Source organism: Artibeus jamaicensis, unplaced genomic scaffold (genome assembly GCF_021234435.1).
Source record: "Artibeus jamaicensis isolate MK-2021 breed Jamaican fruit bat unplaced genomic scaffold, CSHL_Jam_final contig_519, whole genome shotgun sequence".
Classification (NCBI taxonomy): domain Eukaryota; kingdom Metazoa; phylum Chordata; class Mammalia; order Chiroptera; family Phyllostomidae; genus Artibeus; species Artibeus jamaicensis.
In genome coordinates this window covers 20235289-20252573 of record NW_026521871.1, presented here as the reverse complement: position 1 = coordinate 20252573, position 17285 = coordinate 20235289, and the positions used below count along the sequence as shown (strand labels likewise).

The 17285-nt window shown below is 52.8% G+C and overlaps 2 protein-coding genes across 5 annotated transcripts in view; one reads left to right on the top strand and one right to left on the bottom strand.

Moving 5' to 3' along the window:
- Positions 1-16171, bottom strand: part of CAND2 (cullin associated and neddylation dissociated 2 (putative)) — a 31932-nt gene extending 15761 nt beyond the window's left edge. Inside the window, exons 1-9 of one of the 4 annotated variants that reach the window (XM_053669318.1) lie at positions 15876-16171; positions 10730-10873; positions 7588-7742; positions 6955-7062; positions 6589-6712; positions 4614-4879; positions 2928-3033; positions 2627-2769; positions 547-839 (exon numbers count right to left, since the gene is read on the bottom strand). In XM_053669318.1, the coding sequence (XP_053525293.1) occupies positions 547-839; positions 2627-2769; positions 2928-3033; positions 4614-4879; positions 6589-6712; positions 6955-7062; positions 7588-7742; positions 10730-10873; positions 15876-15943 (1407 nt within the window). In that variant the 5' untranslated portion in view covers positions 15944-16171. Of the gene's footprint in view, positions 1-546; positions 840-2626; positions 2770-2927; positions 3034-4613; positions 4880-5286; positions 5491-6588; positions 6713-6954; positions 7063-7587; positions 7743-10729; positions 10874-15875 lie in introns of those variants that run through there. The other 3 variants (XM_037139331.2, XM_037139332.2, XM_037139333.2) reach the window with 3 other exon arrangements.
- Positions 15617-17285, top strand: part of TMEM40 (transmembrane protein 40) — a 50583-nt gene continuing 48914 nt past the window's right edge. The window contains exon 1 of the mRNA XM_037139334.2: positions 15617-15723. Coding sequence (XP_036995229.2) covers positions 15644-15723 — 80 coding nt within the window. The 5' untranslated portion in view covers positions 15617-15643. The remainder of the gene's footprint in view (positions 15724-17285) is intronic.

Below are 17285 nucleotides of genomic sequence, written 5' to 3'. Positions count from 1 at the left end.
CCCAAGGGGGAAGCCCTGGGCCCCGCCCCTTCCCCAGCTGGGTTCTCCCCAGATGAGCTCACCTGCTCCCCAAGCTTCAGATGCCAGCACAGCACTGGCTCCCAATCTACACTGTCAACACGAGACATCAATGCAGCCTGCCTGTCTGACATCTCCGCTTGGACATCCAAGGACCTTAAACATAAATGTCCAGAACAGAACTCTAGGCACCACCCTCTTCACATTCTGCCACCTCAGGGAACTGTGCTCCATGCTTTAGCCAGAGCCTGGAACTCAAGTGCCACCTCCCTGTCCCACCCTCCACATCTAATCTATCAGCAAGACCCAAAACTGTGTGGTCCAGGGGCAGGGCCTCCACCTGCCTAGTTACCCACTGTGCCCCAGCACCTGCTACACAGGGTTGAGCACACAGTGGGTGCTCAATGCACACTGCAGTGGATGGACAGATGGTGGGGTGGGAAGATGGATGGATGAAAGAGTTGTAAGAGGGTGGAAGGGAGAGTCGTGAGTGGGGGTGAAGGGGGAGAGAGGTGAAGGCGTGCCCACCTGTTCTCGCAGCATGTGGAGGTTGCTGCCAGTCTGGGTGGGCTCATCAATGGCCTCCAGCCATCCCTTCGGGGGCCGTGTTTGCCGCAGCAGCACAATGTAGGCCCCAAACACATCAGCCTTGACATTCTCCTCACGTTCCTTGAAGCGGCAGATGAGTGCTGGCGCCAAGGTGTGATGGAAGTCAGGCAGCAGGTCAGGCCGAGAGCTGATCAAGGCTGCCACGCACTTGGCTGCTGCCCGGCGCACCTTCCAGCTCATGTCATCATCGTCACTGTACTCGTCCTCACTCTCTGGGGCAGAAAGCAGACACCATGGATCCCTGTGCTCGGCAGCAGAGGGATAGGGAGCTGCCTGCCCCACCCAGGTGGTCTGCCAGGATGAAGAGGGGAGGAGGAAGCCAAGCCTGTGCCTCACCTTTGGATGATGATTATTTCTACATTACTATTAGGAGTGTCACCTACCATTTCATAATTACCTACTGTGTGCTGGAGATGGCACCAGGCACTTCAAATGCATGGCCTCCTTTTAGCCTCACGATGACCTTGTGAGACAGGGATTACTTCCCCAGTACAGAGATGAGGAAATTGGGGCTGGGGGGAAGTGGCTGACCCCAAGTTTCACGAGCAGTTAGATCAGGGTCCTCCCTCTGCCTCCCTCCCCTTCACTGTTTTGACTGCTGCAGGAAGAAAACTGACTTCCAAGTCATCAGTGAGGACCAAGAGAATCCATTCGGGGCCTGCGATCCATCCTTTGGTTTCAGACCTGGCTGTGTGATGTTTCTGTTCCTAGGATTCCAGAAGGAAGAGGCAGTAGGGCCTCCTTTTGAATTGCCCGGCCCTACTCCAGTCCCCCAGGGGTCCGATTCCTCTGGCTTCCAAGCAGGAAATGCTGTGTTTGTGTGGCTTCCTACCCTCCCGGCTCCCTGGAGAGGCCCGAGCTCACAGTGCCTTGGGCCCCATTCCACAGATGACTAGAATAAAGACCAGAGATGGTGAGAGCCTCTCCTGAGGGCACACAGCCAGGGAACAGGAGAGCTGAGATTCAGGCCCGTGAGGCCCGCCCCTGCCGCATGTGGAGACATATGAGACTCAGAAGGAGATGGTCTTAACCAGGGACACCCCAGGCACAGGCTCAGAGACCAGCGTGTTCTTCCGCACAGTGCTCTGCTGACAACTCAGACTCTCAGCTGGCATCAGGACAAGCAACAGTGGGACACACAGACGCATCCTGCCAGCAGATGTCCCTTCTGATGGACCATTACTTGTTACCTCTACCCTATGCCATCCGTGAAGAAACATCCACAGCTCCGTGTTACTGACAAGAAAATGCCCGATGCCCTTGGCTTGGCATTGGAGGCCCCAATACTCCTGTCCAATCTCGTTTCCCACCACCCCATCTCATAAGACTCTAAATCCCTTGCTTCCATTGATGCCCTGCTTTCGGAACCCAGAGACATCCATGTGAGTGACAAACTGGACCACAGGCCCAGAAGAAAAGTGCCACTGAGTCCACTCCCCATCCAGGTATCTCCTGGGTCTGTATCTATCATTCCACCATTAGAGCTTCCCTCTGCTGGGTTAAAGCATTATCTCTTGGAAGCCACAGCTAAAAGGGCAGAGATGGTAGCGTAGAGGTCGGAGAGTCTGACAGACACGGCTCCAAGGCCCAGCCATGCCACTTCCTGGCTGCGTCTCTTAGAGCTGTGTTATCTCAGGCAAATCACTTGTCTAAGTCTCAGTTTCCTTGTCTGACCTATGGGGATAATAATAAATACCTGGTTTTCTAGGGTTACTGTAAGGAATATGAAATAACAGAGTTCTTGAGACACCAGTAGATGCTCACTAAATGTGAGTGATTATGGGACTCCTTACTGTGCAATAAGAAAGGATGGGGACACCGGAGAATCCAGGTTGTGGAAGGCAGGGCTGGAGCCCGAGGAACAGCTGGGATCAGCATTAGCGCACTAAATGTGGCCCGTCTTTGGCTGGGGCCACGCTCATTTCCCACCCTCTGAATGAATCGCAGCAGGGCCGCACTCATTTCCACCCTCTGGCCCCATGACAAGTTGGCCACCCACCTTGCTCACTGAATTCACTATCCTCTGTCTCCATCTGCTCTTCCTCCCCGTCACTGTCGTAGTTGTAGTTCGGGTCGTGCTTCATGTACTGGAGGCACAGGCTGGTTACACTGGGCACGTGAGGGCCCATCTCCTTGGGGCACCTGTGGGGTGGGACAGGGAGGCTCTGGTGGACCCAGGAGGGGCAGGGTAGGCAGTGGGCCCCGGTGGGGAGTCCTGAGATTCCTGCACTCTACCCTGCCCCCACCGACTTCTCAAAGAAACTCTGGGGCCCCATCTTCCAGCATTCTGCTGCACCTACTTCTTTAGGAAGGCCTCGAAGGCCTGGAGGCAGGACTCTCGGAGCTCATCATCATCCAGGCTGCAGAACTCCTCCACCAGAGGCACCAAGCGGTCCAGGTGGGCCCCTGTAAGGCCAGGGGCATCACTAAGAAGAGGCCAGACCCTTTCCCAGGCTTCCCTAGCCCACAGCGCCCAGCCTGTCCCTGTACCCACAGCCCTGACCACTACAAACTCAACTCGAAGGCTTCAGAATCAAGTAGGTGTGGGTTCTAGCTCTGACTCTGCCACCTATGAGCTTTGGGGTCTTGGGCATGTCACAACACTTGCCCTGAGTCCACTCCTCTTCACAGTAGGGACAGTAATGCCTACCAGAGAGATTTTGTGAAGACTAATATGATGCAGACAAAGAGCTTGACCCTGGTCCTGGCACGGAGTAGGCACTCAGTAAGTAGCATCTGCTGTTGAAACTATGAGTCCTATCCCTGCCTTTCCTGCACTAGGTTGTAGCCCTGGGTGGAAAAAGGGGAGATGTAGGTAACTGCCCTTACACACCAGACAAGAGGGACCCTGGGCCTTAGAGGGTCCCACCCTAACCCTTCTCCAGCCACACCCTTCCCCATTTTCCTGCTCAACCGACCCCAAACCTTTGTCTGGGTTCTGTGTAGACCTCTTTCCCAGGTCTATGCTCCCAAGAATGGCCAAGGGGTGGCTGCCGTTTGCCAAGAGAGGGTGGAGAAGGGAAGGGTGGGGGAAGTAGGTATAGTGCAGACTGTGGGCTGGGGCCCTGGGTGTGTGCTTGTCAGGTCAATTTCAGTGAGAGGGCCTGGGGGAAGGGAGGGGCAGCCCAAGGTCAACTCTACCCACACTTCCTTTTCCTAGCTTGGAACTCCAAGGTGTTTGAGAATAAATTCAAACCTGATTGCAGGATTCCAGTTCTATAAAATTAATCTATGGTCACAGAATAGAGACCAGTGGTTGCCTAGGGTGAGGCAAAGGCAGAGAGGGACTCCACGGAGGGGCACAAGGAAACTTGGGAGTAATAAAAATGTTTTATGTCTTGATTGCAGTAGTTTCATGGGTGAGCCCAAAGGCCGAACCACATTGAATTGTACACTTTAAATAGTATGGTTTATTGTACATACATTTTTCTCTCAATAAAAACTGAAAAAAATTTCAAACCTGGCTTACAGGTTATTATTAAGGTATCTTTGTCAAAGTGGGATAGAAACTATTTTATTTTTTAGTATAGGTGCTGCCAAAGCGAGCATTTATTTTTAAAACATATTTTATTTGCCCTGGCTGGTGTAGCTCAGAAGACTGAGCGCAGGTCTGCCAACCAGAGGGCTGGCAGTTCACTTCCCAATCAGGGCACATGCCTGGGTTGGGGCCAGGTCCCCAGTAGGGGGTGCCCGAGACACCACCACGCATAGATGTTTTTCTCCTTCTCTTTCCCCTTCCCTTCCCCTCTCTAAAAATAAATAAATAAAATCTTAAAAAAATTAATAAAACATATTTAAGTTTGGTGGAATGATTTATAATTACCTGAGGATGATAAACAGTTGGCTCTCAGGGCCCACCCTTCCCTTCCAGGTACTGAACCCCACTTCACTTCTAGAGGTGGCCCGCCCCCAGGCCCCACTCCTTGCCCCAGCACCTCCTCACCTAGGCCCTGACTTCTTGCCCAGGGACCCGGCAGCTCCCTTACCCAGGCGGTGGCCTGCCTGGCGGCCCACGCTGCCCAAACACTGGATTAGGGTGCGAATGGAGGCGGGGCTGGCGGGAACGCGCGGGCCTGGAAGCCGGTCTAGCAGGTGATCAGCGAGCTCAACGAAGAGGTCGGTACTGCAGGCGGCCGCTAGGTGGCCTAGTGCCCCGACGGCTCGCTTGCGCACAGCCAGCCGGGGACTGCTCAGTTGCGGCAGGAGACAGTGCAGGAGGCTGGCGTGAAAGGCACCCAGTGGGGCGCCCAGCCTGGGGAGCAGGAAGGGGCGTCATCAGGTGGGCCCACCAGGCGAGCACCTTGGACCAGGCCCCTCCCCTCTCCCCATCCTCTACTGGCCTCCTCCCAGGAATTATGAGAACCCAAACAGCCCTTTGTAAATGGAAAGGCGCCCTGCAACTGTGTGGAGTGATTATTATTATTCCTACACAGAGAAAGCAGAGAGGGGAAGGAACTTCCTCAAGGCCACGCAGCAAGAAATGCAAGGCCAGAACTAGAACGCAGGTGTCCAGGCTCCCAGCTTGGGAAGAGGACCACTGGTAAAGGGTGTGGGGGGCTTCAGTGGGGCTGTCCTGAATTCCTGGGAGTCTAGGACTTGTCTCAATTCCATCCTCCCCGCCCTACCCCAGACCAGAAGAATCTAAAATCTACTTCTGACCTGGTCATTCTTCTGCTTATCTCCCTCAGTCTCCTTCAGTGGCTCCCCAGTGCCCTTTGGATAAGCTGAGCTCTGGGCTCAAAGAAAGAGGCAACACAAGGAAACAGTTTCTGTATAAGTAGGAGGCAGCCCCTGCCCACCTTAGTAGCTGCTATTCTCACCTTCAGACCAGGCCTGTGCATCTTCTGCCTCACACATGTCCTAAACCCTTTCTTCTCTCACTCTGCACTACATACTGACCTCACCCTCCCATATCTTCACCTCTTTCACCAACTCCAAGCCCTGTGGAGTCTGCCTCCAAAATACAGGCTGAATTCACCTGTCTGCAGAAGCCTCCAAATCAGTCCCCCTGCCTGTTCCACCCCCTCCATCTCCTGTGCACACTGAAGATAGGGTGATCCGGCTAAAACTCACAAATATGCACAGGGCATTCCTCAGCCTCTGCCATAAAACCCTCCAGGAGCTCCTCACCCCTTCAGTATAATCGTTAGTCACCCACCCCTGGCTTCTGCTCGGCCCTCAGGCCTCATCTCTCCAGAACAGCCCTCCACAGTATGCCCGAGCCCCAGGCTGCCTTGCATAACCCCCAGGCCCCCTGTCTTCTGCCCTCTGGGCCGAGGGCAGTCTTCTCATCTAGTGTCCCACTTATGCCAGCCCATCCTGGCCATGTCCTGCCCATCCTTGAAAGCTCATCCAGCAGGACCCTCTCAAGGAAGGGTCCCAACCCCCCAGCTGGATTAGGGTCTTCTCCTCTGAGCTCCTGCAGGCCCCGCTCTAATCCTTACTGTTGTTCTTACTCCAGGCGCAGTTATTGCGTCTGTGAGCTCCTTCCTAGGGAGGACGGAGATGAGCCACTGCACACTGCCAGCTCTAGTCCAGCACCTGACATTTCTTTGGCCACATAAGAGGTGCTCATATCTTGGGAGGCTGAATGAATGAATGCTTTTAAAATGGCAGTACAACCTAAAACAAAGGCTCAGGTTCATTAGCTCAAAACAAGAAAGAAAAGGGGTGAGGGAGAGGATGAACACACCTAGGCTTCCGCTATGGAGAGAGCTGAGTTCGAATCCTAGGTTCTGCCATTTACTGACAGTGTGACTTCGGGCAGGCCACATCACCTCTCACAGCCTGTAACACTGTGACAACCAAGTTCTCCTTTGCGGGGCTGCAGGGACAATCAAGGAGCCCTGAACATAGGGCTGGGTGTGCAGCAGGTGCTGGCTCTGTGGATTTAAATCCTTCCCTGCCCACCCTGCTCTCCCTCCTACCCTGGTCTTCCTTGCCTGCGTTGGCCTCCCGCACCTGCTCAGCATGTCAGAGAGGATGTCCAGGGCTTCCAGCTGCACGGCCACGTCCTCCTGCTGGGCAATGGCACTGGTGAGCTGGCCAGTGATCTTCCGGCACACGTTGGTGGCCAGGCCGGAGCCTGCACAGAGCACAAGGTGTGCATGGCGAGGTTCGGGGCTGACTCCATCTTCTGATCAGCCTTTGCTCTGCTGACCCAGAGAAGCTAGCACCTGAGTGGTCCCATGTTTAACCCAAAGTCCTGGCCACTCTAAGTGACAGCTTGGGGAGCAAGAACTGATAGCAACCTTCTGGCTGGCTGACCCCATAACCCACCACTCCTTCCTTCCTCCCTTCACTAGGGCAAAGGGAAAAGTTAAATACTTCCTTCCCTGGACTCTCTTGGTGCTAGGAGGGGCCAGATGACTCCATTCTGGCCAGGTAGATATAGGTCGAAGTCTTCTGGGTGCTTCTGGGGGAGCACATGTTTTCCTACAAAGGGCAAGAGACCAGGCAGACTCAACCCTGTCCTAACTAAGCTACTAAACAAATTGCTCACCCTGGCTAGTGAGGTTCAGGGGACTGAGCGCTGGCCTGTGAACCAAAGGGTCGCCAGTTTGATTTCCAGTCTAGGGCTCACACCTGGGTCGCAGCCCGGGTCCCAAGTAGGGGGCATGTGAGAGGCAACCACACACTGAAGTTTCTCTCCTTTTCTCCCTCCTTTCCCCTCTCTCTAAAAATAAATAAATAAAATATTTTTTAAAAATCTTAAATGAATTGCTGAAAAAGAAGAGTAGGTGATCCCCTACTTCTTCAAGTTGCCAACAGTTAGATTTTGTAACTTGCAGCTACAGGTATTCCTGACACACAGCCATGAACTTAAGTAGACAGGGGTCTGAATTCTCTGCCACTGACTAGCTGGTTGACCTTAGGTAAGTCCCTTTACCTCTCTGAGCCTCAGTTTCTTTAACCATAAGTTAACACAATTACAGCACCTAGTCCCTGGCACGCAGGTACCTGTGGCTGCAGGAGGGAGCTCCGACAGGACGGTCTTGAGGCCGATGCCAGCGATATCTCGGAGCTGCTCCTTGTCTGACCGCATGTTGGCACAGAGAGTGTCCACAATGGTCTCTACCTGGTACTCCTTCACTTTGCCCACCAGAGGACCCAGGCTGAGCAGAGAGGGGAAGAGAGGGCTCAAAAGTCCAGTCTCAGCCTGAGTCAGGCTACCCCTTACATCTCCTCCAGCCTGTGGGGTCACATGTGCTGAGGAAAAGGCCCCGGGGTCAACAGGAGACTCCCAGTTTTGCCAGGGCCAGCACCCTGTGGCTATGCCAATGCCATGCCTGGCACCTCCCAAACCTTCATCTCCTCCTGGGTTTTGCAACTCAGCATATAGTGAAAACATCGAACTCAGTAACCTCAGCTGGGAACCAGAGTGCCCAAGAGCAGTGGTTCTCAAATGGAAGCAGGTATCAGAATCCTCTGAAAGACTTGTTAAAACACAGATCGCTTGCCCTGACTGGTGAGGCTCAGGGGGTTGGGCGCTGGCCTGCAAATCGAAATGTCACAGCTTTTATTCTGGATCAGGGCGCATGCCTGGGGATGAGCCTGAGTTGCAGGCAACTGATTGATGTTTCTCTCCCTCTTTCTCCCTCCCTTCCCCACTCTCTAAATGTAAATAAATAAAAGCTAAAACAACAAACAAAAACCACAGATCCCTGGGGCCCACTCCAGATTTTCAAATTCAGGAGGTCTGGGTGGGGCTCAAGAATTTGCATTTCTATCAAGCTCCTCAAGTTCCTAATAGATCCTGATGCTCCTGGTCCAAGAGCACACTCTGAGAACCACTTAGAGCACGGGTGGCAAACACAAGGCCCACTGAATGCGGCCCTCTGCCTTGTTTTATCTGGCCCACCACCCTGTTTCTACCCAGCAGCAATGCCAAGCCTTGTCCCTAGTTAAGGAGTAGTTACATTATACAGTCCTAAAGTTACATTCGGCCCTTTGAAGGCAACCGCCAGGCTGATGTGGCCCCCAGAGAAAATGAGTTTGACCCCCCTTAGAGCCTTGCTTCTCAAAGTGTGGTCACATATAAGCATTATCTGGAGCTTGTCAGAATGCAGACTCTCAAGTCCTACCCTAGAGCTCCTGAACCAGAATCTACATTTCAACAAAGTCCCCAAGTGATTTGAATGCATGTGAGTGTTTAAAAACAGCTGCACTTGATGCACTGGGTCTTGGCCTGAACTGTGCATTGCCATTGCCTGGGGCCTTTAAAAAACTGTCATCCGGGTGCTAGCCCCAGAATCTGAGTTAATTGGTTTCAGGTGTAGCCTGAACGACGGGCATTTTCAAAAATTTCCCAGATGATCCTAACATGCAGTCAAAGGTGAGAACCTCTGACCTAAATGAGTGGTTCTCCGTCAGTGTGCATTAGCATGCAGATTCTCATCTGCTGCTTCAGCCCCTCCCTCCACCTCTCCCACTCCTGAATCCCTGGATGGGGAATACGCAGTTGTAACAAAAGTCCCAAGTGACCTCAGATCATGCCAGTTTGCAAACCTTGGTTTTCCTGCCAGCTTTCCCCAGCAGCTCGCCCATCTAAGTAATCATGGGCCCTCCTGTTCTCTGTCCTGTAGCATTGGTGCACGGTAGGGGTGACACTGCCCCCAGGGGTGTTTTGCAAATTTATGGAGCCTTTTTTGGTCATTATGACTAATGAGATGGCACTTCTGGCTTTTACTGATGCCACGGAGGAAGGGGGAGGTAGAAAGACAGTATTGCAAAGCAAATCACATTTCAAATCTTGCTGGCATTTCTAACATTCCTTTGGGCATCCGGACAGATAAAAGCCTTTCTATAGTCATCTCGGTCCACATCCTAATTTCATTTTACATATAAACACAAAGCACTTGTTGCACTCTTAATACATGCTGAATTTTCCAAGAATGTAATTATCAGGTAAATTGAAAGAAGACTCTATGGTTTTCTGGGAAACTTTACAAGGAAATAGTCATCATTTCAGGAAATCCTGTCACTCAGAGCCATGCCCCTGGTGGTACCCGAGTCCCCAGCCCCACCCCCCATTCCCACCTGTTGCTGCTGTGGCACTCACAGTGAGTCCACGCTGAGGTGCAGGCTTCTCCTGCCCTCGTCATCACTCTGCTGCCATCAAGCCTGAGCACTTACAGAAACATACTGTTTTCCTATGAACCACATTCCTTCTATTTCTCCTTTACATTACAGTTGAGGGCACTATATATACAGCTTTGAAACTGCATGCAGGCAGGTTATAACGTGTACGAATGTCATTTCATGAGAAGAAGAGGGTATTTCAGACTACCTACTATAAAAAGGGGATACTGGTTGTGGCGGTGGGAAACCTCAGTTTACCTTGTCTCTCTATACCACCTTGTGGAGGTGTATGGAAGATATGTCACGTTCTGCATAAAATCCTTTACTGAATTCCCTTTGCTCTTGGGATCAAGCTGAAATTCACTGACATGGCCCAGAATGCCCGGGCCTAGCTCACAGAGTACTGTTAGAGAGTAATGCCCCTGCTCTGTCGACTATTGACCCCTGCCATGATTCAGTGCCCTGCCCTGCCCCCCCACCTCCCACACACACCCTGTGCATACCCCATCTTGCTTTTTCAGCTCACTGTGTCCCTTCAGCTCTCACCACTCTGGTGCATGCCACTCTGCCTTCCAGTGCCAGTACCTGCACCTGTGCCTGAGGGCTTTCGCTGGTGCCAGGGCATGCACCGCCCTCCCCCCTAGCCCAGAAGCAGCCCTCAGCCTAGGACTGACGGAGAGCTGGCAGGCGTGAACACTCTAAGGGGCCCCCAGCAGGGTTAAGCTCTGCTTCCCCACAGCAGTAACTTGCTTGATAACACAGGCTTTGTTGGCTTTCTTCCTTCCCTATTCCCAAACTGGATTTTCCTGGGATCACTTCTCAAATAAACTTACAAGTGAACCCTTACTTCTGGGGGAACACAGACCAAGTCACTGTCCAACTCCACTGGGACACGAAGAGCCACTTAGCAATTCTTCTCTCAGAGACTGTAGCCTAAAGGGACAGGGATGCCCAGGGAGCTCCCACACTGGGCGAGTACAGCCCGAGGGTGCCTCCCTGACCCCACACGGCCGACACTCACCACTTGACTGCCAGGTTCTGCACCTCGCCATTCTTGTCCTCCAGGAGCCTAAGCAGCATCTTCACCACCTTGCGCTCACTGTCCTCATCCAGCTGGATGGAGTCCTTCTGCAGCTCTGACATCAAGTCGCTGGTGGCCATGAACCTGGGCAGGGAGGGCAGAGGAGGATTTCTGAGCAGCTCTGGGGCCCCAGTGATTTAGGAAGTATCATAGAGTTCCCCCCGAAGCAGACCTTCAAGGGAGGTTCAAGGGAGAGTAGATCATCTGGGCTGTGGGCACAGTCAGGCTACCACAGGGAGACCTTGCATGAGAGACACCAACTGCCACACCGTGGCCAACTAAGAGTGGTGCAGCATACTAGCTAAATGCTTAGGGCTTCAGAGTTTGTGGCTCTTGCTTCCGCCATTTACGGAAATGTGAACTTGGGCTACTTCACTTCGCTGAGCCTTCACTGCACTGTCTGAAAAATGGGGATGAGAATAGCACCTGTCTCGTGGAGTTGTGTGGAAGATAAAATGAAATGATGCATGTGATGTGCTCAGCACACAGCGAGTGCTCAGTAAAGAAACAGTGAGTGGCACTGCCGTTATTATAAAGACACAGTACATCATGCACATCTCATTCACTCTAGAAATCTGAACAGACACCTTCCAGCCAAGTCAGGTGTCAGCAAGCAGCCCCTCTACCGGAAACTGGAGGGGGCTAGCCCTCCACACTTCCACTTCACAGAACCGACCCTGGCCTTAGACCTGTGGTTCTCAAACTGCAGCCAGCAAGAGTGCCATCCCAGGGTGTCTGAATCAGCAGGTCTGAGCTGGGGCATTTCTAACACGTTCCAGGATGACGCTGAGGGGCAGGGACCACTCTCTGAGAACCATACTAGTGGGCCTGGGTACACCTTAGACACTGCTGTTGACAGCTGACCGGTCCTCAGTTTTGACTCCCTGGCCCAGGGTGAGCATCATGGTCAAGGGCTACCTGCCCCTGGGTGCGCAGATCAGTGGCCTGATGCCCTCTTTCAGGCATTTGAAAGTGCAGTGGTGGGTGGTCTGAGCTGGAAAGCCATTGAGAGTTGGGGGTACAGGGGGCGCTGTGGAGCACCATTCCTGACAAAATTCAGAAGGGAGGGCAGAGTCTTAAACTGGCAGCCCTCAGCTGCGTCCATCTTGCAAATGTTTTTCAAAAAATTTAAATTATTTGTCAATACTTGAAAGCTGGGAGAGTTGACATAAAAGTATTGAGTTCCGGATTCTCTTGAAGACAGACTATTTGAATGCAGCTGGGCTCACAGTCCTGGTGACAACAATTTGCTCTAGTCAAATCACGGCTGCCCTCTTTGGATGAAACACACACTCTCCAGGTCACCAGGTTCCTACCAGGCCCACTCCACCTGTTCACAGGCTCTTGCAGGCACCTGAGAATGGAGACTAGAGGAAAAAGCAGGACAGAGCAACAAGGAGAGATGCCACAAAGTTGGGACCAAAGAGTGGTGGCCCCGGGAAGCTTCCAGGTTTTGCTGACCTACAGGGCACCCACCTCCTCACACCAGCCTTGGTTTCTGAGCTGAGCCAGTCAACCAAAAGCCCTACCCTCCGCTGCCATCCCCCCACCCTCTGAAAAATCGGCCACGGTCAGCCATGTCTTTGTAGGCTCAGACCTGCCTCTGGAAGTCATGGCGGCTCACACCACCCTGTTACCAGGAAGTCACCTGTCGATGTCATAGCTGTTTATTTTTAACAGCTGGGATAAGCCTCAGGCTGCTGAGAGGAGGAGGAGGAGTGGCAGGGCTGACCGTGCCTATCTCTGGGCCTGGCCATTGTCGGAGAAGCAGCCAAGGCAAGGTGAAGGAAGGGGTTTGGATCTGAGCCAGGCCAAGGTCCCAGTCAGGCACATGCACTCCCAGGTCTGTCCACCTGAGGGAATGTTCTAGGAAGGCAGGCAGGGCCTCTGAGCTGCATTTCTGCTGCAGTGCATGGAGATCCAGCTCAGCCTGGCAACTCAAGGGGTGTGCTCCTCTGCCCAAGATGGGCCTCCTGCCCCTTCTTTCTTCTCCATCTGTTGAACACCTGTTCGTGCTGAGGGCTCAGCTGACATCAGTCTCAGGGATGACTTCTCTGACCGCCCTGTCCTATCCCCCACGTACACTCTCTCAGAACACTTGGTTCGTCCAGACAGGACCTCTCAGAGAAGTCTGCACCCCTCCATCACAGCACCTCTCATACTACGCTGCACTCCTGGTCACCAATGTGTCTCCCCCAGTGAATTGTTGACACACAGAGGCTTGTCAGTTTCATCTCTAGAATTCAGGCCCCACAGAGAACAGGTCCAAAGAAGGCTAGGGTGGGGGCCAGGGAGAGGGCGGAAAGGCAGGAAGGGTTACAGTTAGCCTCTGACGGGGCTCAAAGCCAAACAGCTATGCAAAAACCTGAACTCAGAATCAAACCTTTCTGAAATATGCTTGGCATTTCAGACACCCCCTGGGTCCTGGGAACGTTTGGCTCTCCAAGAAAGAAAGCCCTATTGTGCATCTGTGTGTGGCGGTAACAATAGGGGTGTACAGAAACAGTGTTTAATTTGGTAGATAAGAGCTTTGAGCACCACAGTTAGGCTTTAAGTAAATACACTGGTCTTGTCATTTAACAACTGGGTAAATCTGAGCACCAGACTCCTCTCTGAGTCCCACTTTTTCCACCTACAAAATGAGAACTTTCTTTGTCCTCCTTGGGAGTTTTCAAGAGAACAATGAGTTCTTAGCAGGAGGCAGATTAGGAAACTGGGCTCAGAGAGGTTGCAGGAACTGCCCAGTGTCACGTAGCAAGTTGGGAGGAAAATTAGCCCGCCAGTCAGTTCTCCTGGCTCCTCAACCAACACTACTGTGTTTTCAAGTAATGATGAGGGAATTCCTACCAGACCTACCAGCTTACCCATTTCACTGTCAGAGTCTGCGTGGGAACAGGGCAGCCTCCTGCCCAGAGTGGGGGCCCAGGAATAACAAAAATGGAAGACATCCTCCACCCTGCCCACCTCTGTCTGGGGTCACTGCTTGCCTCCAGGAGCCAGAGGACACAGCCTCTGTTTCATTCCAGAGAAACCTTAGAGGCAGCTCAGCTGAAACACTTGGCCACATGGGTGCCTGGACAACTGGTCGGCAGGACCCAACCTCCCTGGTATTTGGACTCTAAAAATAGACACCATCCTCATGTACTTGGGTGGTTTTAAGTGTTCTAGGGCTGCTGGCAGAACAGGCTGAAAGGGCTTCTTAGGCTCTAGGTGGCAGGACCAGCTCCTTCTCCTAGAGACTAAACCTAAGGCCCTAGAAACAGTGGGGCAAAATCCCCTCTGCTGTGTGACCTCAGGCAAGTCACTTCACCTCTCCAAGCTTCTGGAGAACAGGAAGAACAATCATTATCACCCAGGTGGACAGGTGGACTGAATGGGACTACAATGTACAGCACAGCAGGGAGCCCAGGATACAGAAAACATTTCTTGAGCACCTACTATGTACACAGAAGAGGCTCTGGGATACAAAAAGGAAACACACAGTTCTGTGCTCCAGGAGTCCTGGGTCTCCCAAGGCTAAGATGTGATGCAGCAGGAACATGGGCAGAAGAGGTGTGGGAGCTCAGAGGAGGTGCCCAACCTGCCTGGGTATTAGCAGGCATCCCAAATAAGTGACAACCGAGAAGGAGCTAGCCAGGTGAATGGGGGACATGAAGGGAGGCACAGAACTTCCAGGTAAAAGCCCAGAGTGGAAAAGGGGCATGGCAGATTTCTGCTGTGCACAAAACCATAATAGTGTCTGTTTATTATGTGGTTACCTGGTGCCAGCCACTAAGCATTGCACATGCATTAACTCACTTCATTCTCGTACCAACCCTCTGAGGTGGGTTCTGTTATTATCCCCATCTTATAGGAACCAAAGCTGAGGCTCAGGAGAAGTCAAGCAAGCTGTCCGTGATCACACAGCCAGTAAGTGGTTGTGACTAGGATTTGAACCTAGGACTGTGCCTCAAAAGACCTACTAAAGCTGTTCTAGGGGTTAGTGAGGAGTGTTTAGGAACTGGTTTCAGGAGAAGGCAGAGAGGTTAATCTCCTCACCTGTCAGAGGGCTGGAATCAGATGGCCTTGCCAAGATCTCAGTCTCTATGTGAGACTGACCTGGATTTGGACCCCAAATCCTCTACTCTCTAGTTCTGTGACTGTACCTAGGCCCTTCATGCCTCTGGGGCTTGGTTTTCCTATCTGTAAAATGGGGATAAAGTGATAGAATATTCAATAAGTCAGTGCAGTTATATTGGTCCCTCTGAGCTTCTTTCAGCTCAGAGGGTCCACTGGCTGTGTGACCATGGGACAAACATCCCTGGGCCTCAGTTTCTCCTCCAGGATGAGGGAGTTGGACCACAAGTTTCCTCTATTCTTTTCAGCCCTGTTCCTGTGAAGCTCAGGATGCTAGGGGAAGGTGGAATAAGGGGAGTGGACATCCAAAACCTAGACCCCCCCCCCAACTCAACCATTATCTACCTGTGCCTGCAAGACCACTCAGCCCAGCCCCCTCCTTCAAGCTGAGTCAAAGCAAACCTGGGAGTGGAGGGTATGGGAAAGGGTGCCCTCCTGTGCAGGCAGGAGGCCTGGAGTGATAGTGAGAAGAGGGCGGGGTGGGGTGGGGGGCTGTTGCTGAGGTTACCACTGAACAAGTAAATCCCGGAGTGTAATCCCAGAAAGGGGCCGGGTTTCAATGCAGTAAAGCATAGGCAGCGCTGGGGTCCCTCGCTTCATTGTGGGCGCATCAGATGTGGGGCGAGAGGAGGGCTGGGCGTAAATGAAGAAAGAAGAGACAGAGGAAGGATGCAGCGGGGCGGAGCTGGGGCTTTAATGGGGGACAGGAAGCAGGGATTGAAATTTACATGGCCGGAGATGAACCAGGAATTAGAGTCACGGACAGGGCAAGGATGCAATCCTGGGAGAAGCCAGCCCCAGCTCCCGGGGGCGTTGAGGTGAGGGGGAGGGGAGGGTCTCGGCGAAGGGGCGGGGCTTAACCCTGATAAAATGACTGAGACTGCGGGGTCCGGGGCCCATGCCCCTAGTAGGGAGGGAGACCCAGGGTTTCAGTCGAGGCGGAGAGGTGGGGCGGAGCTGCGGGGCGCACCTGAAGTCCTTGTCGCTGGACGTCATCTTCTCCAGAAGGCTGGAGATGTGAAAGGCCGCGGTGCTCATGGTAGCTGCGCGCCGATGGCCGGCCGGCGGGAGGGAATATGGCGGCGCAGGCGCCCCCGGCCCCGCCTAGCCGCATCGGTTGTGCTCACCAGACCGAAATAGCAGCCCCCGCCGGGCCCCGCCCCACCGGCGCAGTGCTGGAGCCTCTGCCGCTGCCACTGCGGGAGGCCGCAGGGGGCCAGCGAAGGGCTCCGCGGTCCAGCCTGAGTGTCCAGCCCGGGCACCACTTCGTGCCCGTGGACGGCCCAGCACAGGCTTGCACACCCCCAGAGACGGGGAGGTCACCACTTATTACAGGACCATTCCTCCCCGCGATTCTTGTGAGTCCTGGCTCTGCCCTCTGTACTCCACCCTGCTCGGTGGCATAGGCATGATATCACGGTCTCAGGATGGAGTCCTAGTTCCGCCAGTTCCCCTGCTGTGTAGCGTTAGCTAAATTACTTCCCTAAGCCTCAGCTTTCTTCTCTGTAAGCATTCAAGGAACAGGAGCTGCTAATTGAAGGTCGAGCCAACCAAAGCCCTTACCAACCCACCCCACTCCCCACGCTGGCCTGCCCCAGAGGCGGACAGTATCTGAAGAGTGTACCCAGCCACACCAGGGCCCCTCCCTGCCATCCCCAAGCCTCAACCCATCAAGGTCTGTTTCTTCATTTTATAGCAATGCAGCTGAGGCTGAGAAAGGCATAGCCAATGAATCTGAGATGGAATTAGGACTGACCCCAGCATCCTTAATACCTGGAGCAACAATTCTTCCATAAAGCGGCCCACAGTTAGGTACAACCTCAGGGTGGAAGGCTCTGTAGGAGGACAAGGAGAACCCTCTCTAAATAGCCAGAAGGCTTATGGCTCTTGAGAAGGGAGTAGCATGTACTTTGGATCAAGGCAATCCTGGGTTCAAATCCCTGCTAGGCTACTTCCTGGCTGTGTGGCCTTGGAAAAATGGGACAACCTCTCTAGTCTATGTTTATCTGACCCATAAGATAGCCATAAAAGAAATCTTTATTAATAACACACTTACTGGGTACTTATTATTATGGGTAACTGGATTCTACAGCAGTGCTATCCAACAGAATTTTCTGCAATGTTGGAAATTTTCTACGTTACGCTATCCAATATGATAGCCAGTAACTACAGGTGGCTATTGAACATTTGAAATGTGACTAGTGTAACTAAGGAGCTGAATTCTTAACTCTACTTTTAATTAATTTACATTTAAATAGCCACCTGTGGCTAGTGGCTACCATATTGGACAATGTAATTCTGCATATTAGGGACACAGCAGGGGATTAGACACACACAACCCCTGCCCCTGGGGACCTTACATTCCATCGCAGGACATGAG